General features: G+C 35.8%; 1 protein-coding gene across 26 annotated transcripts in view; it reads right to left on the minus strand.

Annotated features, from left to right (window-relative positions):
* KHDRBS2 (KH RNA binding domain containing, signal transduction associated 2) overlaps positions 1-21095 on the minus strand; it is a 339646-nt gene that overhangs the window by 18068 nt on the left and 300483 nt on the right. For 12 of the 26 annotated variants that reach the window (XR_010358258.1, XR_010358249.1, XR_010358251.1 and 9 more), the window contains exons 9-11: positions 13945-14118; positions 11950-12001; positions 1741-1946 (exon numbers count right to left, since the gene is read on the minus strand). Coding sequence is in view for 11 of the 26 variants with exons in the window: in XM_064412277.1 (XP_064268347.1) it covers positions 14021-14118 (98 nt within the window). In the remaining 15 variants the exon portion in view is untranslated. Of the gene's footprint in view, positions 1-1740; positions 1947-11949; positions 12002-12567; positions 12697-13031; positions 14119-21095 lie in introns of those variants that run through there. The other 14 variants (XM_064412277.1, XM_064412278.1, XM_064412265.1 and 11 more) reach the window with 4 other exon arrangements.

A 21095-nucleotide genomic window follows, 5' to 3' on the forward strand; every position in this document is an offset into this window, starting at 1 on the left:
TCAAGTTTCCAAGAATACTAGGTCATTTTCTTTAGGCAATCATGATCACCTACTTCCGAGTCCCCCTTGTAAGCCATTTCAGGAAATGTGGTATAATGGTTAAGAGTTTGGCCTCTAAGTAAAGGTATTTTGGTTCTGATGAATAGTACTCTGTGATGTAGTACAGTTTCCCCCTTCTCCTTCCATTTGCTATATGCAAAGCAAAAATAATAATAAATAAAAAATATTTCTAGGAGCCTTAGATTACTATTTACAGTGTTAACACACTTAAATATAATCTAAGTAAACCCTTAAGAAAGCTGCACATTTTCACCCATTTCTTTATCTCACTCACAGCCTACATAAAACTGGAGTGTGAATACTGTCACCTAGGGTTTATTTCCACTCTAGCCGGGAGAAAGAATCTTGAAAAATCCACGGAGTTTTTTCTCAAGTCTAGAGCTGTGTTAGAGTAGCTTCTGGCCACAGTCTTTTAGCTCTTTCTCTGCAGCAAAAAAATCCATGTCTGAACCAGGGCATAGTTTAAATTTTAAATTTTTATCACCATTTGCAAGAGCAGAACTCTGGTTTTTAGTGTGGGCAGAAAAGCGCCACCCCTTTTTTAACACACGGTGACAGGGAATGAGGTCCCATTTGAGGACTTCATGCTGTTCCTCAGGGAAAACTTCAGGTCCGTTTCTGGTGTTCAATCAGGAGAAACAAGGCAAGGACTGTGCTTGCACCAGGCTGTAGGAAATGAAGAGGAGTCCAGCTACAGCAGGACTCCACATCAGCTATTGATGCTGCTTTTGTGAGTGGAATCCTTCTGGATGCACTAGATACCAACAGCAAGTGACAATGGTCTTTTGTTTCACATGCTCTTTGCTGAAGAAACAAACTAATTTCTAATAACTAAATGCAATAACTGTACTTTTCTATGACACATAGATGTATATAAGCTTATTACAGAAAAATACAACTCAGTATTTAGCTTGAAGGATTTAGGAAATGTTAGATTTATAATTTCCATTATAATTACATAACGTTCTTTAGCATATACAAGAGAACATAGCCTTTAACTACAGGACTCCTAATCAAACTACCCTTTTCTCCAAAAGAACTAACTCATTCTGGATATAAGATTGAATTAAATACTTGTATCTGTCTTAAACTCTAATGGCATGACCCTTTTTTGTTTTCTCTTTCTCATCCAAATGAGAATTTTATTTGCTTTCTAACAGATTTTCATTGTCATAGTTTGTAGCAAAAATGCTACAGTAACTGAACAATATAAACATTAATAAGTGAATATTCACAGCAGCTCAAAGAATATACCAATATTTTCAGAGATGAACAAGTGGAAAACAGAGCAAAAAAAAACACCCCAGAATCTGCAAAATTTGGTTTTCAAATACTGTCTCAAAGGATTGACTTATCCCAAGGGGAGACGATTTCTTCAAATATTTTCAGTGCTCAACATACTGCAAAAATACAGTTTATTTATTATTGTGTTGTTTCTGTGAGAAGATGATTAACTGTTGTATTTCTTTATGACAGAAAAAGAGTAAGAATTTAAATACATAATCAAACTGTCCTGTCTCAAAGTAACAAGCACCACAGGCATTTCTGTATAAGCTCTTTAACAATGGCAAACAAAATGTGAACTAGTTTCAAATAATCCTATTTTTTTCAGACTGATGTGACCTAATTATCTCACATTTTACATAAACTAAAAGCATATAGAAAAATACTACAGCTCACCTGACAGACTGGAAGATCACTGTAACTCTGAGTGGTAGCATATTTTAGAGAGGGTGGTAATGGCAGGTCCAGAACTGAGGGCTGTGGAGAGTCCCAACCTGAGGCTGTCCTTCGGAAGCAAGTGATTTATTGCAAATGATGTTGAGCACTCTCAGTTCCCTGAACACCATTCAAAAGGTACAGTACTTCCCTAAGGCTCCAAAAATCTGAAAATCAAGATAAATTTGGGCAGACATATTCAGAAAAGAACATAAAATTAGTTGTCACATTAATATTTTTGCTTAAATGACCTAAGTAGCTTCACATAACGTCTCCGTGACACAGGGTTATAGTTCTGATGACACAAAACTCTTTGAAGACATTACCTTCCAAATTCTGCATGCTATGAGATAATGCAGTTACAAAACATGATAGAATTTGCTATACAGTTCTAACACATTCCTGCTCCCTGCAAAGCACAGATAGAATGGGAGTGCATGTGACCACCTGCTTAGGGTCTCTAAAATGATGAGTGTGAGCAGCAGAGCAAAAAAGAGGCAAAGGAGCAAACTATACACTGGTATTTATTTCTAGGTTTGGGTTTTGCTTTTATTTTTCATTTTTTTTAGATTTCTCATCTAAATTCTTAATTTTTATACTGCTACAAATTTATCAGGTGCTGCCTCAATACCTTTTCTGTATGTGCAATCATCTACTTGAGAGGAAGGCTCATAGTCCATGCACAGTAGTATGAGTGTGCTTTTGGCAATGCCATAAAAAAGAAGCTTTTGGGGGTGAATTTTATGAACATCAACACTCATTATGCAGATATTAAAGCAGAGTAATTATATTCCTCCAGAGTAAATTAATTCTGAGTACTGGTATGGATGAGAATGGGAACTTGTAAAAACAAGTTCATTTGCAGTTGTGTTTCATTTCTCGATAATATTAACAAAATCAGGCCTATGAAAGACTAATTAAAGTAAGTTCTTATTAAAATAAATGAATTGTGAGAGAATTTAAAGATTTAGGCTGGAGAGGAAGGCATTTTTTAAAACACATTAGTTTCTCTCTTCAGGCAGCCAACATCCAGAGAGTGTTTTAGAGCATCTGGCTTAGGTACTCTGAATTATTTTCTGTAAGCAAAGATCCACTCCACTGAATGTGCAGGTACTCTAGGTACCCATAGCAGCAAAAGTAGTTATTTGAACCTAGGTGATGAATGCTCTGTATTTCCCAAAGTGTTACACCAAGGTAATTTCACATAGAAGAAAAAAAATCCTGATCAGTGGAGTAGGGGAATATAGACATATTTTACAGCTTCTACCAAGGTTAATGAGCTGGCAAACAACAACTTTGTGGACGTCCTGTGATATTCTGCAAAACCACTAGATTTCCTTGAAAGAATCAGAAAATAATTTTTGGGTCACTCAGAGGAATTCCTTATATCCCAAGGAAGTTTATGCTACAGGAAACCTCAATTTGCAAATTGTGTAAACCTTTCCATAAACTTGGAAACATTTTTCTTTGATGAAAACTATTAGGTGGATATAAACATCAGGCTTGCAAAATAAATAGTTAAAGAAAGTCAAGCACTGTGAAGTTAGTTAAATATCAGTTATAGGTCGGTGAAACCCAAATCCAGCTCTTGTTATGTATACATTTGATGTAGTCAGTATCTGAGTCAAACTTTGTTCGATTGCTGTTTTTTTTTTTTTTTTTTGTTTCAAACATTGAGTTTAAAATGGCTGGGTTTTTTTTTAATTCTGCTTGATTACATTCTTAAGAAAGGTCATTGAAAGAACAGCTATTCAATATTTCTTTTATTCTCATTATTCAATGTGTTTTTTCCCTTTATTAATTGTCTGAACTGCATTCAAAACTTTAATTTTTCTTGACAAAATTATGATTTTCGCAGTTGGCTTTCTTGTCATTTGTGGTAATAGTACTTCATAAGTGTAACTAATTGTTTATTATATTCCTGAGTCAAAATGAAACATTCAACACTATTACACTGCTGGGAAAGCCAAGGCTTGCACCTAACCTTAACCAGCATCTTACACAGTCAGGCACAGCTGATGATGACACTTGTAACTCTGATGAAAATCAGACCCAAAAAGTCTTTGTAAGACCTCAAGACAACAAAAACTACACTATTAGCAGGCTTTTACATTGAGCAATTTGTCTACTCTCACACAAAACTGCTGACAGACATGCTGAAGGACAATATAATCCATTCCTCTGTTTTAGCCAAACTCAGCTGTTTGCCATTCAACACCCTCCAAATCACTGGGAATGTCCACCAGTGGTTCTGTGGCTAAGAGCCTGTTTGGGCACACAACCCTTAATACATTTCCACAATGTATCATCAACTTGTAACATCACTTTGTACATTGGGCAAGACTGCAATTAAAAAGACGAGCACTGGGAAAATAAATCTGAGATAGGATCATTCTGGTTGTCTAATTTGCTAATACAGACAGAGCTTTTGCTTGTTCTACATATTTCTCCTGACCGCTTCACCATGCACCCCAAACATCTTTTTCTGGATCTGACAGAAAAAAAGATTTATTATTTTTCTGAGCTGTTTAGCATTTTGACCAAAATCCTTAGGTTGAGCAGATACCTATCTTGGAAAATTTACCGTCTTGAAAATCCACCTTGGAGAGGACACAGTTGCATTTACAGAATATCTTAATGGTAGATAATATGGCCAGCTCTGCCAAAAGTGTATTTACAAGAAAAACAAGAGAAATGGAGGCATGGCAAATTATACTTCATAGCTTGTTCTGTATTTTATCTGTGGGAGCTATGAATGAGAATGACTCATTGAAGTAAGTCCAGATGAAGAACCTGGTATAAAGTGTTATTACACCAATAAACTATCTGCTTTCTAGATCCTTAAAGATATTCTTAGGGTTATTTTTGGTATTACAAAATCAGGTGCCTTATTTCCATTACTTTAGCTAAGCAGACTCCTAAGTAGAAAAACCCACATGAACTACTCTGAATCTAAAATGATCCCTAAATGGGTATAAAATAAAACTTATTTCTAGAACTGTCAGTACTATAAAGTTTAAGAATATGTAGGTTTTTAGGGTCCAATCCAACTGTGCTCAGTTCTTTGAGGAGGACATTGGGTATTAGCAGGTGTCTCAAGCCCTTATCAGTTTCAAGACGTCCTTCTTGCTCATCAAAGATATACAGCATGAGAAACTTACCATGGCAACAGGTGATGCAGCTATAGAAAAACAGGGTTATAAAGGAAATTGGTGAAGATAATAATAACAGGCTTCAGTGCAGATCTGGTACATGTAGGCAGGGTCCCTATACACACACATTCTGCTGTGGCTTCATCCAGTTGCCTGGTAAAGTTCAGCAGGCACCAAGTGATGACAGCACAACTGCACCGTGGGCAAGGGAGTTCAGTTCTCAAAACAAATCCCAGCTCAGAACGCATCCTGTGTTTCATTTCCTGATGCAGCTTCCTACCCTCACCTGCTGCTTTGCCAATTGCACTTTATTACATCACTGTGACCTGCTGAGTGACCGTAGCCAAATCATGCAGCTTCACTGTTTTTCTAACTCTCCATTATAAGGCAGAGATTGAAATACCTGCTGTCTTTAGTAATCATTTTGAGTTCAGTGCAGCAATTTTCTTTTAAGCTCTGTAGGTGCTATTTCAGCTTTGAAGGACTACACAGCATTACTGGCATGCCCATAACTCTTTCAAATGAGCACTAGGTTCCCTAAAGCACGTATCCCATGTGCCTTCACAGTCTAATGGGCAACCCACTTTTGCCTTAGATCTGCAAACAAGTTCAGTGATACAAAAAGTATTGTGCCTCCTTCACAAATGTGACAGTTCTCATGAAAATAAAGTGGTGACTACCATGAATGGATGAACTTGATTTCCAGGTTGAGATCTGAACAAGCAACAGTGCCAAGCAAGTATCTTCAACTAAATATTTTTCCTGCATGTGAGAAAATTGGTTATGATGACATGAAAAGTAAAATCTTGACATGGTACTGTAGCTAAAGTACTCTTCCTGCATCCAGGTTATTTCACATTGATGCCAAGCAGGACATGGGTTGGATTGATGCAATCCAGTCCTTAACATATAAGTGTTCTGTTTGAATTTAATGAAATTATAAAACTGACTACAGATCACATTCTGAATTTCATATTCCCTTTTCAGTCCTTGATGTCAGCATGGATTTTTAGTATATCATTTAATCCTACATTAGATGTAGGATTAAATCCTCCATCAGAAAGTGACTTTGCTTAACAGGAGTTCAATGTAATACAACATTCCTGTCAGTTGTTTGTATCTTTACATAATGAATTCTAAAACAGATATTAAAAAGGTAATAAATACTCAAAATAACATATAGAATAATAAAAAGAACCCTATCCATTTTAAATACTCAGAGAATGCCACACTAAATTCCTGTATTATTAGCAAATAGCAGCATTTCATTTAAAGACAGTGCCCTTGATTATCTTTTCAGCTAAAATAGGTATATGAAACATTATGTTCTTCTGGGAAGAAGAGAAAAAAAGTGGGGGAAAATAAAAGGAAAGAAGCTGGATTGGCAAGACCTTTTCACTGAATTTTGCCACTGGTTGTACAGGATTGTTATAAAGTTCAGGAAGAAATATAATGAATTATTTGCTGAGCAATGAATAAGGAGTTAAAAGTGAATACAGTAAATCATGATACAAAACATCTGCACAGGTGGTTCTGTGTACTGTGCAGAAGTAAAGAAAGCAAGCCCCCCCAGAATGCTGAGTCACAGATGAGCAGCTCAGCAGTTTGTACCTCTGACTTGTTGGTGGCAACACAGTGTGAAGGTCTTGTAAGGCAAGGGCACATAACAGAAGTATCCAGTGCTTTCCTGTGAGTGAGCCATCCATCATGAGCTAATGCATCCAGCATGGCAACAACAGTGCCAAACAAGATAGAAGCAGCTATTCTCACACTGTATAATAACACTGTATAACAAGAAACTATACCTCCATTAAATCAATAAGGTATAGCAGCAACAGAAATAAACAAGAAACATCGTTTTCATAATTAATTTTACTCTTATCAGGGTACTGAAGCATTTCTATTTTCCTTGTACATCCAAATGTTGTGAAAAGATAAATTCTGTTTCTTTCTTCCATATGGCATCTTGAAAAGTTCTTAGGGCACATGCAGGATACAGACAATCAACTGCACATCTTTTTGTTTCATATTTATCATTATAATATGTGAATGATGACCTATACCATTACAGCATGGGTGTGATCTTCCAATAAACCTTCCTTCTGATTTACATTTTGAAATATGTCTGCAATTGTATTTTCAGCAAATCTTGCTATTCTTTGGTAAAGCATAATAGGTTTCAAAATTAATTCAATTATTCCAGGAAAGGAGGCATTTATTGTCTTTCAATAACTACCCAACACAGCCTTTTAAAAGGATTTATATGAGAAAAACAAACCTTTGAAACAGTGACATGTTTTTAGTAGAAGCTTAGAAATCCGTATTTCTTATGCTTAAGTTGACAAAAACTGCTTCTCTTTGAGAATGAAGACTTTGTTCCAGATATGCACAATTTAGAGATATATTTCAACATGTTCTGCCAAGATCTAATACAAATAACTTAGTCCACCAGAGACTGTGAAAGGACAGAAAATCTCTCCTATACTCACACTGGCAGGCACAGCTCATCTTCAGATTCCGTGGTTTCAGAACATTAATACTGTATACAATGTCTCCACCAAAAGACATCAGCATTCTCAGGAGAAAAGCTCATACATAAATTGTCTAATAGCTATGTAGATCAGCAAATCTTTCCTTTCTTTAGGAATCATTTTCCTTAATGTTTCAAATGAATGTTAGCATGTGACTGCCAGGACCACAAACAAAACCAATTGAAGAAAAAGGAAAGGCTTAATGATTTCAAAGCTTTCTGTCAGGTTCCAATGATAAACAGTAATGATCAGAAAAATTTAATTAGCTAAGAACAGAGTGGATGATGGTGATCATCTCTGAAGCCGTAACTGGTTTGAGAAAGTTACCTGTGCTCCTGTTTTATCTCAGCAGACCAGTACAGTAAAACTGATAATGTGACACTTTTTCTGATAACTCTTGGGTTTTAATAACTGACAGAAGTCACAGAGTGTATCTGAGATTTTAATGGAGGACAAAAGACTTCAGAAGACATTACCAGTATTTTTTTGTTCAGTATTCAAATATTTTTCAGTTTTTCCTTTGATTTTACTTGTTAATTACTTGTTAATTTGGTTAATCTGTTGACAACAGAGGATGACAGGAAATAATAACAAATATGATCTTTATTCTTTGGACATTGAACTACAGCAAACCTTTACAATTATAGCCTTTCTTTTTTTGTAAAAACTTTGTAATCTCTTAGTGAAATTATTTTTTTTAATCCTACCTTGAAGAAAATCCATCTACAAATGAATTCTGTCCTCCTGATTCCTAAAAATCTGTAAATTCTGATATAGGGATAAATTGGTTCTTTGTCACGTAGGATTCATTTATAACCTATTCTATGATATTGACTTTATGAATATTTGCCACAAACTGCTTTATCTTCTTGTAGTCTTGAGCCATTTATTGAAGTTCTACAACATTATAAAAGAATTCAGGTAATACCTATTAAAGAAACCCCAAACCTATTTTCTTTAACATCTTTGCTAAGAAATTGTTAGCAAACAGATTGTTTAATGAGATTATAGTCTTGTTTAGATCTGGTATTTCTTTCACAAAAGAAATCACAGAAGACAACAGGAGAACAATTTTCTCTCAAAATGTATAGCTATTTAAGTAATTTAGGTAGAGTTTCTCAGTTGTCTCTTCCTTTTACACAGTATTTTTCCATAAACAAAAGGAAATTTACCAGCAAGCTTTACAGAATATGAGGTATCTCTACGAAGGTTGCATGAAGAACATTGATATCCAGTGCTGTCCCTACTTAACCTTTATACAGTCTCAACTTTTTTCTGCATGTTAATGTAATACAATATGGAAAATGTTCTAGGGTTTCCTTTCCTTAATGGATCACAGCCTTCTTTCATTCACTGTCAAAGACTTCTCTCCAATGTTTAGCTAATTTGATGATTATCCCTTTATAGGTTTGTAGCTGCAATATTTGAATCTTGCAAAGCTTTGGACTTATTAGAAAGACAGTTCACAAAACAACACACCTACTGTCAAATAGGAAGGAAATACATCACTACTGTAGACCAAATTGGTTTTTATTTGAACACAATACATTGATTACTTGTTCTTGATTTTAACCTTCAGATAATAATCCTGGATGATATTTCATGAGGACTACCATAAATCCATATTGTCATGATGAAATAATAAGCCTTTCAACAGATGGACTCATATAGGTTAGTTATCCTGATCCTAATGGTAACTTGACTGCTTTACTCAGTTCCTGATAAGCAGCTCAGTACCTCAGTCCTGGCGGGGGTTTGGCAGCTCCCTGGCAATACAGACACAGCCCCTTCCATCCTGCCATGCTCACTCACAAGGTCTGCTCTCATTTCCTTGGAGCCACCACAGACACAGTGATGTGTTCCTCATGCCCTCGCTCCCCATCACTAACACCAGTGTGAGGCAGTTTGGAAGTCAGCACATGTCTAAATAAAATGGAGCAATTGTGGCCGGGCTAGGGAAGGGGCGTGGAGTAAGGGGATAGAGATTGCTTGGCTTTATGGCTGTAGCTCTGCATGGAGGGTGAGGATCTCATTAAACTACAAGAACATTGCCAATATCCTCTGTGGTGAGGTCAGATATACTGTGCTTCCTGAGGTTCTTCATTTATTCATATGAAGATTTAAGATCTTTGTTTAAACACTGTAAGATGAGCCGAATAGGAAAGACTTACATGGTGCTACTCCATTTTCTAATAAAAGTTGCTGCTCTAGAAATATCTATTTTTTTCAGTTAGAATGGCTCTTGAATACATGCAAAAAGGCTGCTAAACAGAATAGAATTTGCTGATTTAACTACTAAAGAAGTGCAAAAAAACTATATAGCACTACGTTCTTCTAAAGATCAAACTGTTCTATATATGAGTCAACACAGACAAACAAAAAATCTTTAAAATATTTCAACAAAAATTTTGCATTTTTAGCTTCTCTTTCCCAGTGTTCTTCACTTACTTATTTTGGTATTTTATATTGCTTTTTTCTTCATATTACAAACAAAACTAATTGGCAAGTGAGTTAAGCCAGATAAAATGTTTGGTTGGTGACAAGTGTCTTGGAGTGATCTCTATCATAAGTGAAATTACATGTTTTCTGGTGGTGCACATGAGTTTTCAGGACCTCAGAATTGTGGCTGACCTGATGGTGGATGTGTGGAATGTGTCACATCTTTTCATGGAAGACCTGAAGACAGCTGTTAATTAGAATAATCAGACTCTGTTGTTACACTCTCAAAAATTAATAATGTGGATTATGTTTTTTCCTAAGACATAGCTGATTAACTGCAAGGCTTCTTTAGAAACAGTAGTGAAATATACTTTTAGTTAGCACTGAACAGCACATGTAGTCTTGGGTAATTTTTCATACTATTTTCCTGAAAATCAATGGAAAAAAGGTTTGCATAAACAGCTGTTTGCTTGCACTGACTTACCCTACTTTTTAAAAATATTTCTTATGTAAGACTATTTCACAATGCATCATTTTACTGACATTTTCTGCCATTTTTAAAATTTAGACAAGTAGTGGCTGCAAAGTAGACTTGGAGGCAGGAATATTAAAGGACACTGCTCTGCTATAAAGCTTTATTTATTGATGTCCATCCTCAAGGAGTTCGCAGTAGTTACCCTCACATAAAAATGTGATGCACAAGTGAGAAATTAATTTTATCTACTTTGTCCTGGATCTCACATCAGGTATGACCTGCTCACAGCTTTCTGTTGTTAATCATTTCAGCAAGGCATAGAAGAATTTCCTGGAATAGTTATATAGTATAATCTATAATACCTAATAATCACAGTTATACCAGCATGAAACTATTTATAGCAATGGAAAGCATTTTTCTTTTCTGTAGAGATATATACTGACCAAAGCAAATTAGTGTAACTACATGCAAGGTGGGTAGATGGAAGACTTTCCTACAGTGGCACACTCACACTGATGCGACTGTAATATGCAGACAAACCTTAATGCCATACTATATCACTTTGGTCTATAGGGTGGTTGTACACATCAATAAAACCAATTTATAAAGATCTTGAGGCACCTCTTTGGAGAGGAAGATTAAACCCTTTATATCTTGTTATGCAATATAACTTGTGGTTTGTAAGTAACTGTTGAGTACCACCAAACCTGGAAAATGTTACATCATCCAGACCACACTCATGGGAAAAGATGCCAGAGTAATAAATGCGTCTAGGATTGTGTATTTGTGTAATCTTATCTAGTTAAGAGTGATGACAAGAATTTTTACTTTTTGTATTGTGACTGGGTTAGCACTTCTGAGTCCATGGACAAAGTTGTAACTGAGCTGAATTTTTTTTTTTTTTTTTTTTTTTTTTTTTTTTTTTTTGTTTTGTTTCTAGCAATGACATTTGTCTTCGGTCAAAAATCTCACCTATAAACTGAAGTCTATTTAAGAAGGTCATCCAAGATACATCTTTATGTTTAAATGTATTTAACAGAGAAATATAAGTAAAGCCTCCATCCATGCCATTGCACAGTAATACCTAAATGTCCCTGCCATTCTAAAGAATAAAAAAGAAAAAGCTACCAAGCATAAGAACAAGCATAAAACTTCCTGTCTCTAGACAGATACAATTTTTATAGGGAGAAATGTCAGATATTTTCAGAAGCAAAGACAATCTAGCATTGCATTTTTCTTTGCTACGTGACTATCCAAAATGTAGGCATGCTTTTAATAAACAGAAGCACCTGTTTTTAGCAAGAGCAGTTATAAAGTACATCATCTTAATATTTACCATTAAAAGGCTAGATGACAAGACTTTTTTTTTTATTGGAATGAAGAGTATCATAACACACATGTAAATGGTTTGATTGCCATTAAACCATGATCACTATGCTGATATGCAGAGAAGCATTGCTGGAAAGACATTTATTTTAAAACTGTAGCTGAATATGTTTCTGTGCATCAGTAAAAACAAATGCAGAGATAAAACAGGAAACAGGAAAACCCCCTGAGATGCAGCAGAGCTTACCTGACCACTTGCCAGCAGATCTGCTGCTTAGCTGTCCAGTGCCTGTGAGTCCCTGAAATAGTGAGACAGAATAAACTCAATGTAACCATCACACAGCCTACTAAATTCACTTTAATACTTCAAAGGACAAAACATACTCATCATAAACTATTTAAAAAGAGCTAGCATGCAACTCCAGCTGCAAGAGATTTTGTTCACAAACTGAACAGCAATCGGCCTGTACTTTAGTCGCATCAAAAAAGTAAACCAATCACATTGACAAAAAGCCACTGTAAACAAAAAGACTGTACTGAAAGGATTAACAGTTTTGGCATCCCTACCATCAAGTTTTCTGTTCTTTTTTTTTGTCTTCATCAAAATTTAGGTTATATATTTGTTGTTAGCAAGAGTTGCATTACTATTATTGTTAATTTTAGTTCTGTTTATTACCTTGAGGGTTATATATTGTAGAATAATTTTTTTGTCACTAGTTAATGTTAATTAGTTGTTTTAATAACCTATATACCTATTTGTTATCTTTTGGTAGGTTTACTTTTTTAACTATCAGTAACTTAATAACTGAGAATATTTTACATTACTGTTGCATACTCAAAATTACAGAGTTACTATTAGTGTTACCTGTTTAACGTTTAGTCATCCTTTGAGTCCTGCGACATATTTCCTTAATAATCATCAGCCATCAAGTCTGATAGTCTCAAAAGAAATATCAGCCCTCTAAACTGCCTTCAAGGGCGGTGATATTTAGCACTGAAAATTACAAATAAAGTTTTTGAAGTTGAGTACCAACAGCTGGGCAGTGACACTGATGATTTGTTTATCAAGACAAATTGTTAAATACTACGAAAAATGCAGTCAACGCACTCTTCTGAGTGAAAACAAATAGGTGAATCTATGCAATGCTTACATGTTGAATGGGATATTTAATGTGCGGGGAAACTCAAAGGTTGAAGAACTAGCATTTAGACAGTCTAACATTGGTAAGTGGTAATCTTACCTCTTTAAACTCCATTACATTCTCACGAGAGACATGCTAATACAAACAAGTCAATCAGAGTTTGTGTTTAGCAAGATCAAGCTTAAAGGATAGTTTAAAATCCATTTATTGTTCTAAAGCATTTTTTCCATTAACATGTTATACATTAGTGGATACTAACCATGATTCATGTAACAGTTTAGTTTGTTAACTTTTATATTATTTAACAACCAGAAGTTATTAATACAACTTTTAAAGTCTTACACAAAAAATCTTAAAACAGGCTTGGGTTCATTTTTGTAATTTTTATATAAAAACATTTTAGGCATCTCTTGAAAAAGAAATAAAGCAGGCATTTAAAGCTAGAAAACAAGTAATTCCAAATTTAGTTTGTTACAAAAGGTTTCAGCTTTATTGACAAATTATGGCAAACATATTTGACAAAATTATGGTTTCCTATTTAGAGAAGCTTACACATGGAACTTTAAGTGATTTTTTTTAACAAATACAGGTTAAAACACTGAACAACTTCAGTTAGCTACATACATACAGTAGCTGCTTGTTTTCAACCCCATTAAAACAGCATTTAAAATTAAATTTACAAACTTAATATCGAGCATCTTAATCTAAACTAACATATATTAAAAAAGACAGGTTAAAACATCTTATCTACAGCTTGATTATTGTCTGGCTCAAAAAAAAAAAAAAAAAAAGATCATATTACAGTCTTTCAGCAACCCTAAACAGAAACTCAGCCTTAACTAGTATGTAGAGAGACTCAAGAGCTGTAACAGTGTCATGCTTTTTAGTTACACACAGCAATGAATACAACCAACAGAACATCATCTTTGAATAGTTTATAGACAATACTTGCCAAAGGTTTTTTTGTCTCTGTTTTTTTTAAGTCCGTGTTATAAAATAATACTAATGCCAATGTCACGCCAATGTTATAGGAAATACAAGTAGTACATAGGATAATAATGAGCAGTAATTCCTAGGATAGAAAAGAAATGGACTATTACTTGTCTTGTTGCTGTTTATGTGGAGACCACAGGCTATTAATTGTCTTTGAGATGAGGTCACAGATGAGGAGGACCTTCAATATCTACCATAGGGGTGTTCCCTGTATCCCCCTCTGGCTGACCTTGGAGGTGGTGCCTTTAGGCTGGAACGGGTCGTGGCCCATTCTTCTTGTGCTAAAAACAGAAGAGAAAAACAAGTTTTGTAAATATCTAAAATTGAAAGAACAAAGGGATGCCACTGCTAATGGCTGTCAAAATTCTTGAGGGTTCTGGCTGAAAGCTTTAGAAAACGAAATGAGGATGGTGTTATCATCCACTTCTTTATCCTCCCACAAAAAAACTTACAGAAAACTAACCTACTTCTCTACACAGGAAACCTGTCTATCTTAGGTAGAAAAAAAAGCCTTACTCCTCCACTTTCAGCAAAGAATGAATAACTACTGTGTTGGCGGTACAGTCAGGTCTGGAAAAATCCTGCATTAGTCTGCCAGTTCAGAATTTATTTGATGTTTTGAGTTTCTAGTATTTAAGTTAAAGCAGAAATCTGAACAGCATTTAATGCAGTTGGTATGGTAACAAGATGAAGAGTTGAATCATGAAAAGATAAGAAAGATATATTTGATTTTTAATTTCCATTTGAGACCAAAGAAAGAAAATAATGGAAGAAAAATGTGTAGAGGTGAAGCTACCATGAAGCAAGAGGAGATTTTACTTTGCAGTATCTTTAGAACACTTTTTCATATTTAGTGAATCAAATATGCTCAGGAAGAATCAGCTAAAAACTGTAAGTCTAGTTCAGTTTTTATAGTGCTTCTACAAATCTTCTTCTTCCTCCCTGACATGGTATTTCTGGAATTTAACCATCCCAAAGGTACAATTAGTAAACTCCCTACAGTCCTGGTCCAGCAGTTGAACCTAAAACTTATCTTCTAAATCAGACAGTAGGTCATCAAATTATTTCTGGTTTTGTCTTCCACTGACTTCAACTGATCACACTTAGAGTGATTAAAATGTAAATGCACAAGCTGCAGTGTATCATATCATGCCACACTGCAGCATTCCTGGTATCTTGTTTTTGCTAATGACTGCTGACCATTGAAGCCACTAAGAACATAAGTATCTGTCATGAGGCAAAAATCCCGAAATGGTTAAATCAGGTATCAAATATTCCTTTTGCAAAAATATGTCACTATGAGAAATGAAAATATAAACCATAAAAACACTGTTAAAATTCTGAAAGCTATTTCTTTTCTGCAAGATGTCTTCTCTGCAACTGCTGTTCATTATCTCATTGCCTTGAGGTACGAGGGGAATAGCAGCTGTAGAGCTAAAGCGAGTTCAGGCTAGCATGAATGGAGTGGGCACCTCTGGAAAAGATCTGGCAGCAGCTGATCTTGCTATGGAACAAGAAACACTCCTACTGTGATTTTTTGGCGCACTGCATTTATTTTCTTTCTCTTTGAGTTCTTCAGGATGTTCTCTTTTTGAAAAGAAGGGGTTTTATGGTCACATGAAACCAGTTTGCTGTGGAAAGCTACTGCCTAGAGGGTTGAAGAAGTGGCAGCCAATACGATATGGTTCTAAATCCTCAGGTCTCTCATTCCTACAGGGAATAAGTTTCTGTATAGTGAATTTAAAAATCCTGCCTCTGCAATATATATCATTACACCCTTTAAAAATGGCATTTTGCTGTAAATTTTTTTCAGCTTCAGTTACCCTTTGCTGAAGTGTTACTACATTTGAAGAGAAGCCTTGGGGACAAGAAAGATTTATATGAAAAAGAAAAGCTTCATTTATATAAATGAGAATGACTGAAGTAGTAAAAAATATTCAGTAAATCTATAACACAAAGACAAGCCAATTTCTTGTTCCTTTGTAGTCCCCTCACCATTGTCCAGATTGAAGCACCTTCTTATAAGGTGAAATGTACAGTCTTTTTGGTAGTACTCATGCAGTAAAAAAAGACTTTATAGTACCAACTGGAGGAAACTGCTTTTCCTTGACTGTTCATGACGCAAATTGCTCCTGTGACTGTACCAGCTTCTGATATGGAACAAAAAATGAATCATAATTTGTGGTACAAGACTCTTACATTCTTTTTTTTTTTTCAGTAACACTGTGGACCTATTTCCTTGATTTGAAGCTTAAACAGCATCATTGAAATAAGAAGTGAGGTGACTCCATAGCCAAAATAGATGTGGAAATTCTGGGACTACAGCCTTTGACTGGGAAAACTCTGGTATCTAGCCCACATACAGCAGTAAAGGTTTAAATATTTATTGTGGAGAAAGCAAGATGATGGGAAGCAGCACTACCAAGAGTCTCTGAACCACACAGTGCCAGAACATTACTAGATGCAGCCACACCAAAAGAGAAATCAGATTGCTAGTGGTTTTCTCCTAGAGGGGTTTTTAATGAACAACCTTTTATACCTGCGTGGCAGTCATTACAGGTTTGCTGACATCAAAGCTGCTCTTTGAAGTCTTCCTTCCAGAACTCCAAGGTAACCTTTTTCTTTCAGCACCAAGAGAAGAAAAGGAGCTTCTGAGAATGGAAATCTCTATCTTTGGGAACAATCTTGAAAGGCTAGAGTCCTATAGACTATCTCAGCAGTCACACAGAGATTTAGGTAGCTCATTGGGTAGCAGAAGGGTTGAAAGTTTGATTACCAGGCTGAGTTTCACTGTGAGAACAGGAGAAAAGTGAGTGAGCCTGGTCTTCTCTGAAAGACTGTGCCAAAAGGGGAAGGAAAGAGCCTGGACATAATTCATCTTAAGAAAATGACAAGTACTTAATCTTAAGAAAGTGCCATGTTAATGAAATGGAAACTGAGAGGCATTTCAGGTGAAGAGCAGGCAACAGCCCAAGAGCGAAGAAAGGTGCAGGGTGGTTGTTGTGTTCTAATGCTGATTCTTTTTCCTTTTTTCTCATTCCTGGGAAGAAGAACCCTGTGCAGTCTGACCTACCTCTTCCCTTGGTGACATCCAGACTTCCATCCAGTCTTTCTGCTCTAGCAGACCACACTCATTCCCTGTCCTTTTCACTTTTGACCATCTCCAGTGCTACCAGGTGTCAAAGACTATGGTTAAAAAGAAATCCACACAAGCAGCTTAATAACTGAAGGCAGAGGGTTCAGTTTTTTCAGGAGTTTGGTGTTATTGGCAACTCTGCCATTCTTATTCAAGGAGAAACATTTTATGTTTTGCTTTCAGAATCTAAAAGAATAAGTTATTGCAGCATGATGGAAACTTAAGAGCTTATAGGTGAGGAATCTGAGAGTGCTTGGGCTGAAGGATTGCTTTGGGTGTGACAGTGTCATAGGTACTTTGCTAAGAAATGTGAAGACATGGGCACAGACCTTTCAATTACATTGCATATGTCTTCCAAACCTCTATATGCTCCTGTGAATTGGTATTTGAAGCTCACCTTTAGGATATAAAATTAATTCTTATTATCACAAGCCATCAGCATCCTTGGTTTATGCCTGATTGAATTTCCATGTTAGTGTTTTTGCACTGCTTTTTATGGTTCAGCTGGACTAATATTTACTTTACTGTGCTCACTGAGTTATAGAAGTGATCCCAGTATTTATTACAGATATAACTGATACATTACTTGAGGCTGCCTTTAAAGATTATTTTTTGATCAACTGCTAGGAGACCCCATAGCTCTGGTCTGTTTTAATATAGAATTTTAGTATGCTTTTTTTTTTACTGGAGAGTCAGGTTGCAAAAAGATAATTTAATTTTTAACCTGAGAAATTTCTTTGAATATGGGATCAAAAGAGTAAGATTTATAGCACAGAGATAGGTATATATGAAGTTGTTTCTTTCTTACTATTTTACCTATGCATTATTGAAAGCACAGAAAAATTCAGTGGTCTATCCATGTGGTGGTTATCATCACATGCTAAATGTCTTTATGTAAAGATTTGAGAAAATCACGTATCTTTAACTCTTCATTTAGCATTCTGCAACCTTATAATGGAATTTTCCAGAATTTAATAGAAGTCTTTCAAATATGCAAAGAAGAAAAAAATGCAATATCTAAAGGGCAGATCACAATAATGGATGAGTTAAAAATAAAAATATATATTAATGGCATGTGATTTACATAGGAATATTTTATCTCCTTACTATTTTTCATTTATAGTCATTGCTTTGTCCTGGTAATAATCAAGATCCGATCACTTTTTCTTCCAAGTAACTTATTTAACATCTGAATATTGCCCACAATTACTGGGCACAGTTTTACGAACTTCTGGTCAATTATTTTGGAAAGGTGGCCAGGAAAAGATTAGAAAGAGCTATTCTGATTAGATAGTTAAGATGTATATAACAGCAAGTGGTGTAATGGTTCAATTGGATTTTTCATTTACATTTCGGTGTTTTAGAAACAGAAGTTGATTTTGATTCAGAATAAAACAGTTTTCTTTTCTGTGAGAAAAAAAAAAATCTCTTTCACTCCATATGTGTGGAGAGAGCACACTGCACAGGAATTTGGATTATTAGTTCTACTCCTTGTTTTCTCAGTGACCTTGGACAATTGTTCAATATTTTGTAGTTTGGCTTCCTCACTGGTAGAACGAGACAAAAATACCTCCATCCCTGGGGTGTTCTGAGATGTAATTAATTGCCTGAGCAGTAAGAGAAAAGTGATATAGATGTGCTGAGCAGAAGACTCAACAGAAACCAGACATAGCTTTAAAATGAGAAGTCTTAGAATGCCTTTCTTTAGACAATTCAATTTGTGCTGTATTTCTAGTAAGCCTCCACAGAAAGATGGATGGAGAAAAAATACTACTTGCAAATGGTTGGAAAATTTGTCCTACAAAAGCTAATGACTGAAGCTCAACTAACTTCGTCAAATCCAGTATTTCAGCCCAAAAATTACAGGAAAGGTAGCTGCACTTTTCTTGTGCCATAATTGGACAAGTATATATTATTTTAGACAAACATGCAAGAACAGATTTTTTTTAAGGAGAACATGCACTTTTTTCAATCTTCTGGTCTCTTTTTGCTTATGCACAAAGTTTGCAAAATACACAGGATTTTCTGACTTGACATCTATACATTTTATTATTTTGTGAGAAGAAGTGACTCTTTCGAATCACAAATGGTGTCTTTCTTATTTGAAATTTGGAGTTTTGAGAAGACAAGAAAAGTTTTCAAAACACAGGCTTAAACCAATTAAGCTAGTTTATACCATTCTAAGTACTCTTTATTTTACTAGACCTGCAGGATGAAATAGATACAGCTTAAAAGCTAGAAATGAATGAAAAACCTTGTGGTTTAATAGGCTACTTGCTGAACATGGCCATAGCTCTTAAAAAATCCCACTACTGATGCTTGATAGTACCTTCCCTTCAGGTGGGCTGACAGTCTAAGCTGTGTGGCTGCTCCAAATTTGTGTAAGGATTGAGAGCTTCCCTGGCTCAAACTGGTAGTGATGGTCCCAGAAATGCTGCAGCTGGCAGCACTGGAGCAGGTAAGTGCTTGTGCAGTCCCCTCTGCCAGCCCTCCCTGCAGGTTCAGTAATGGCAGCCAGAGTTGCTGTAGTGACCACTGGAGAAAATGATTTCTTAGAAGGCTTCAGCCACTTTTGTAGTGAGCACCTGCCACAGACAGGGAAGGAGCAGCATCAGAGTACACTGACAACTACTTTGGTAAACTGCCTCCTGCCAGGAGGCATAGGAGTCTTATCAGTGTTGTGAGTGTGAATGTTACAGTGTAGAAGGGGTTTTATTTTCCACTTATCTTCAGTAAAAATAATTTTCTGTTACTTTATGGTCATGCAACATGAAACATGCAGTGATATACTGCATCTGGAATTGAACAGATGCACATGAATATTACAGGACTTTTGTCTTAAGTTTCTCCAACTCTATAGTTCCCACGGTGCAAGACAGTGAAATTACCATTTGAAATATTACATAGGAAAGTTTTGCATGATTTACCTATTCTTATTCTGTCATAGAAAATGATTTATAATTCAGAAGTAATAGAGGAAGCACAATAAGTTGCTATAAATTAAAACCAGTCTTCTGCTACGTGAAGAATTTTTTTTCATTTTTGCAGCATAACTGGACTACAGAAGTTTTAGGAGATACAGACAGTTAAAAGAATGTGATGAGTTTAAATATGAGACTTTCTAAAGAATTATAGTCTAATTAAAACTTTGATTTGACAAAACAACAATAACTCTAGTATCATGCCCACATTAGTCATCGTAGTTGAATTCAAAATGTGCTCCTTTCCCTGCAAAATTTCAAAATCATGCTCTTATGAAAATCGTAAATCTCCTCTGAGGGAATGAATTCCACTTGAGATACAGCTAAGGTGATTCCTCTAGTAAAAGAATTGTTAAAATTTTGCAGAAAATCAAGAAAATGCTTTTGTCAGTTCATTCTGCCCCACAGTAGGAATGCCACTATCAGTAAGTATAGGAATGACTGAAATAGAAGATTAAAGGAAGGCAATTTATTTGGTGTATCTTCTGTCGACATGCAGTAGAAATCTTCACTGCCTCCTGTTTCCAGTTGAATAAAAAAATGGAGTGCTGTACAGGAAGACTCTGAAGCACTTCTAAGTTCCCAGGGCTGGGAATTGAGCATCTTCCTCATGCTCAGCAAGAGATCAGATGCCTCAATCAGCCCAAAACGAAGATGGTCATGCAGGGCCATATCACACTCCTCAGAACCATGGCACATGTAGCAAGGTTGTTGGCAGGGACAGTTTGGGAGCATCAGGATTCAGGTGCTGTATCAATATTAACACACGTTGCACACCAATAGGGATGAACTACAGAGGAAAGAAAACAGCTGACACTGAAGACCTGATATTCATAATACAGCTTCTACAGGTATTTTTCATTTCAGACTGGCCTAGTTTGAGCCTCAGGAAGTGATATATCACAAACAGTTGGGATTGCATCTTTTGCTTTAGTTTCAAACTAAAATTTATGTACTTTGAACCCACTCAGTGATGTGGAAAGAAGACCCATAAATGCAGACAACTGGTAAATCTGCTTCTAAAGAACACTCCTGCTCCTGTGCTAGTATAGAAACACACAGCATGTGCTAAACAGCCAACCAGGTGCTCTGTCAAGACACCACAAAACCTCCACCAAAATGGTACAATCTGCGCCTTATT

This window comes from Passer domesticus, chromosome 3 (assembly GCF_036417665.1).
Source record: "Passer domesticus isolate bPasDom1 chromosome 3, bPasDom1.hap1, whole genome shotgun sequence".
Lineage (NCBI taxonomy): Eukaryota > Metazoa > Chordata > Aves > Passeriformes > Passeridae > Passer > Passer domesticus.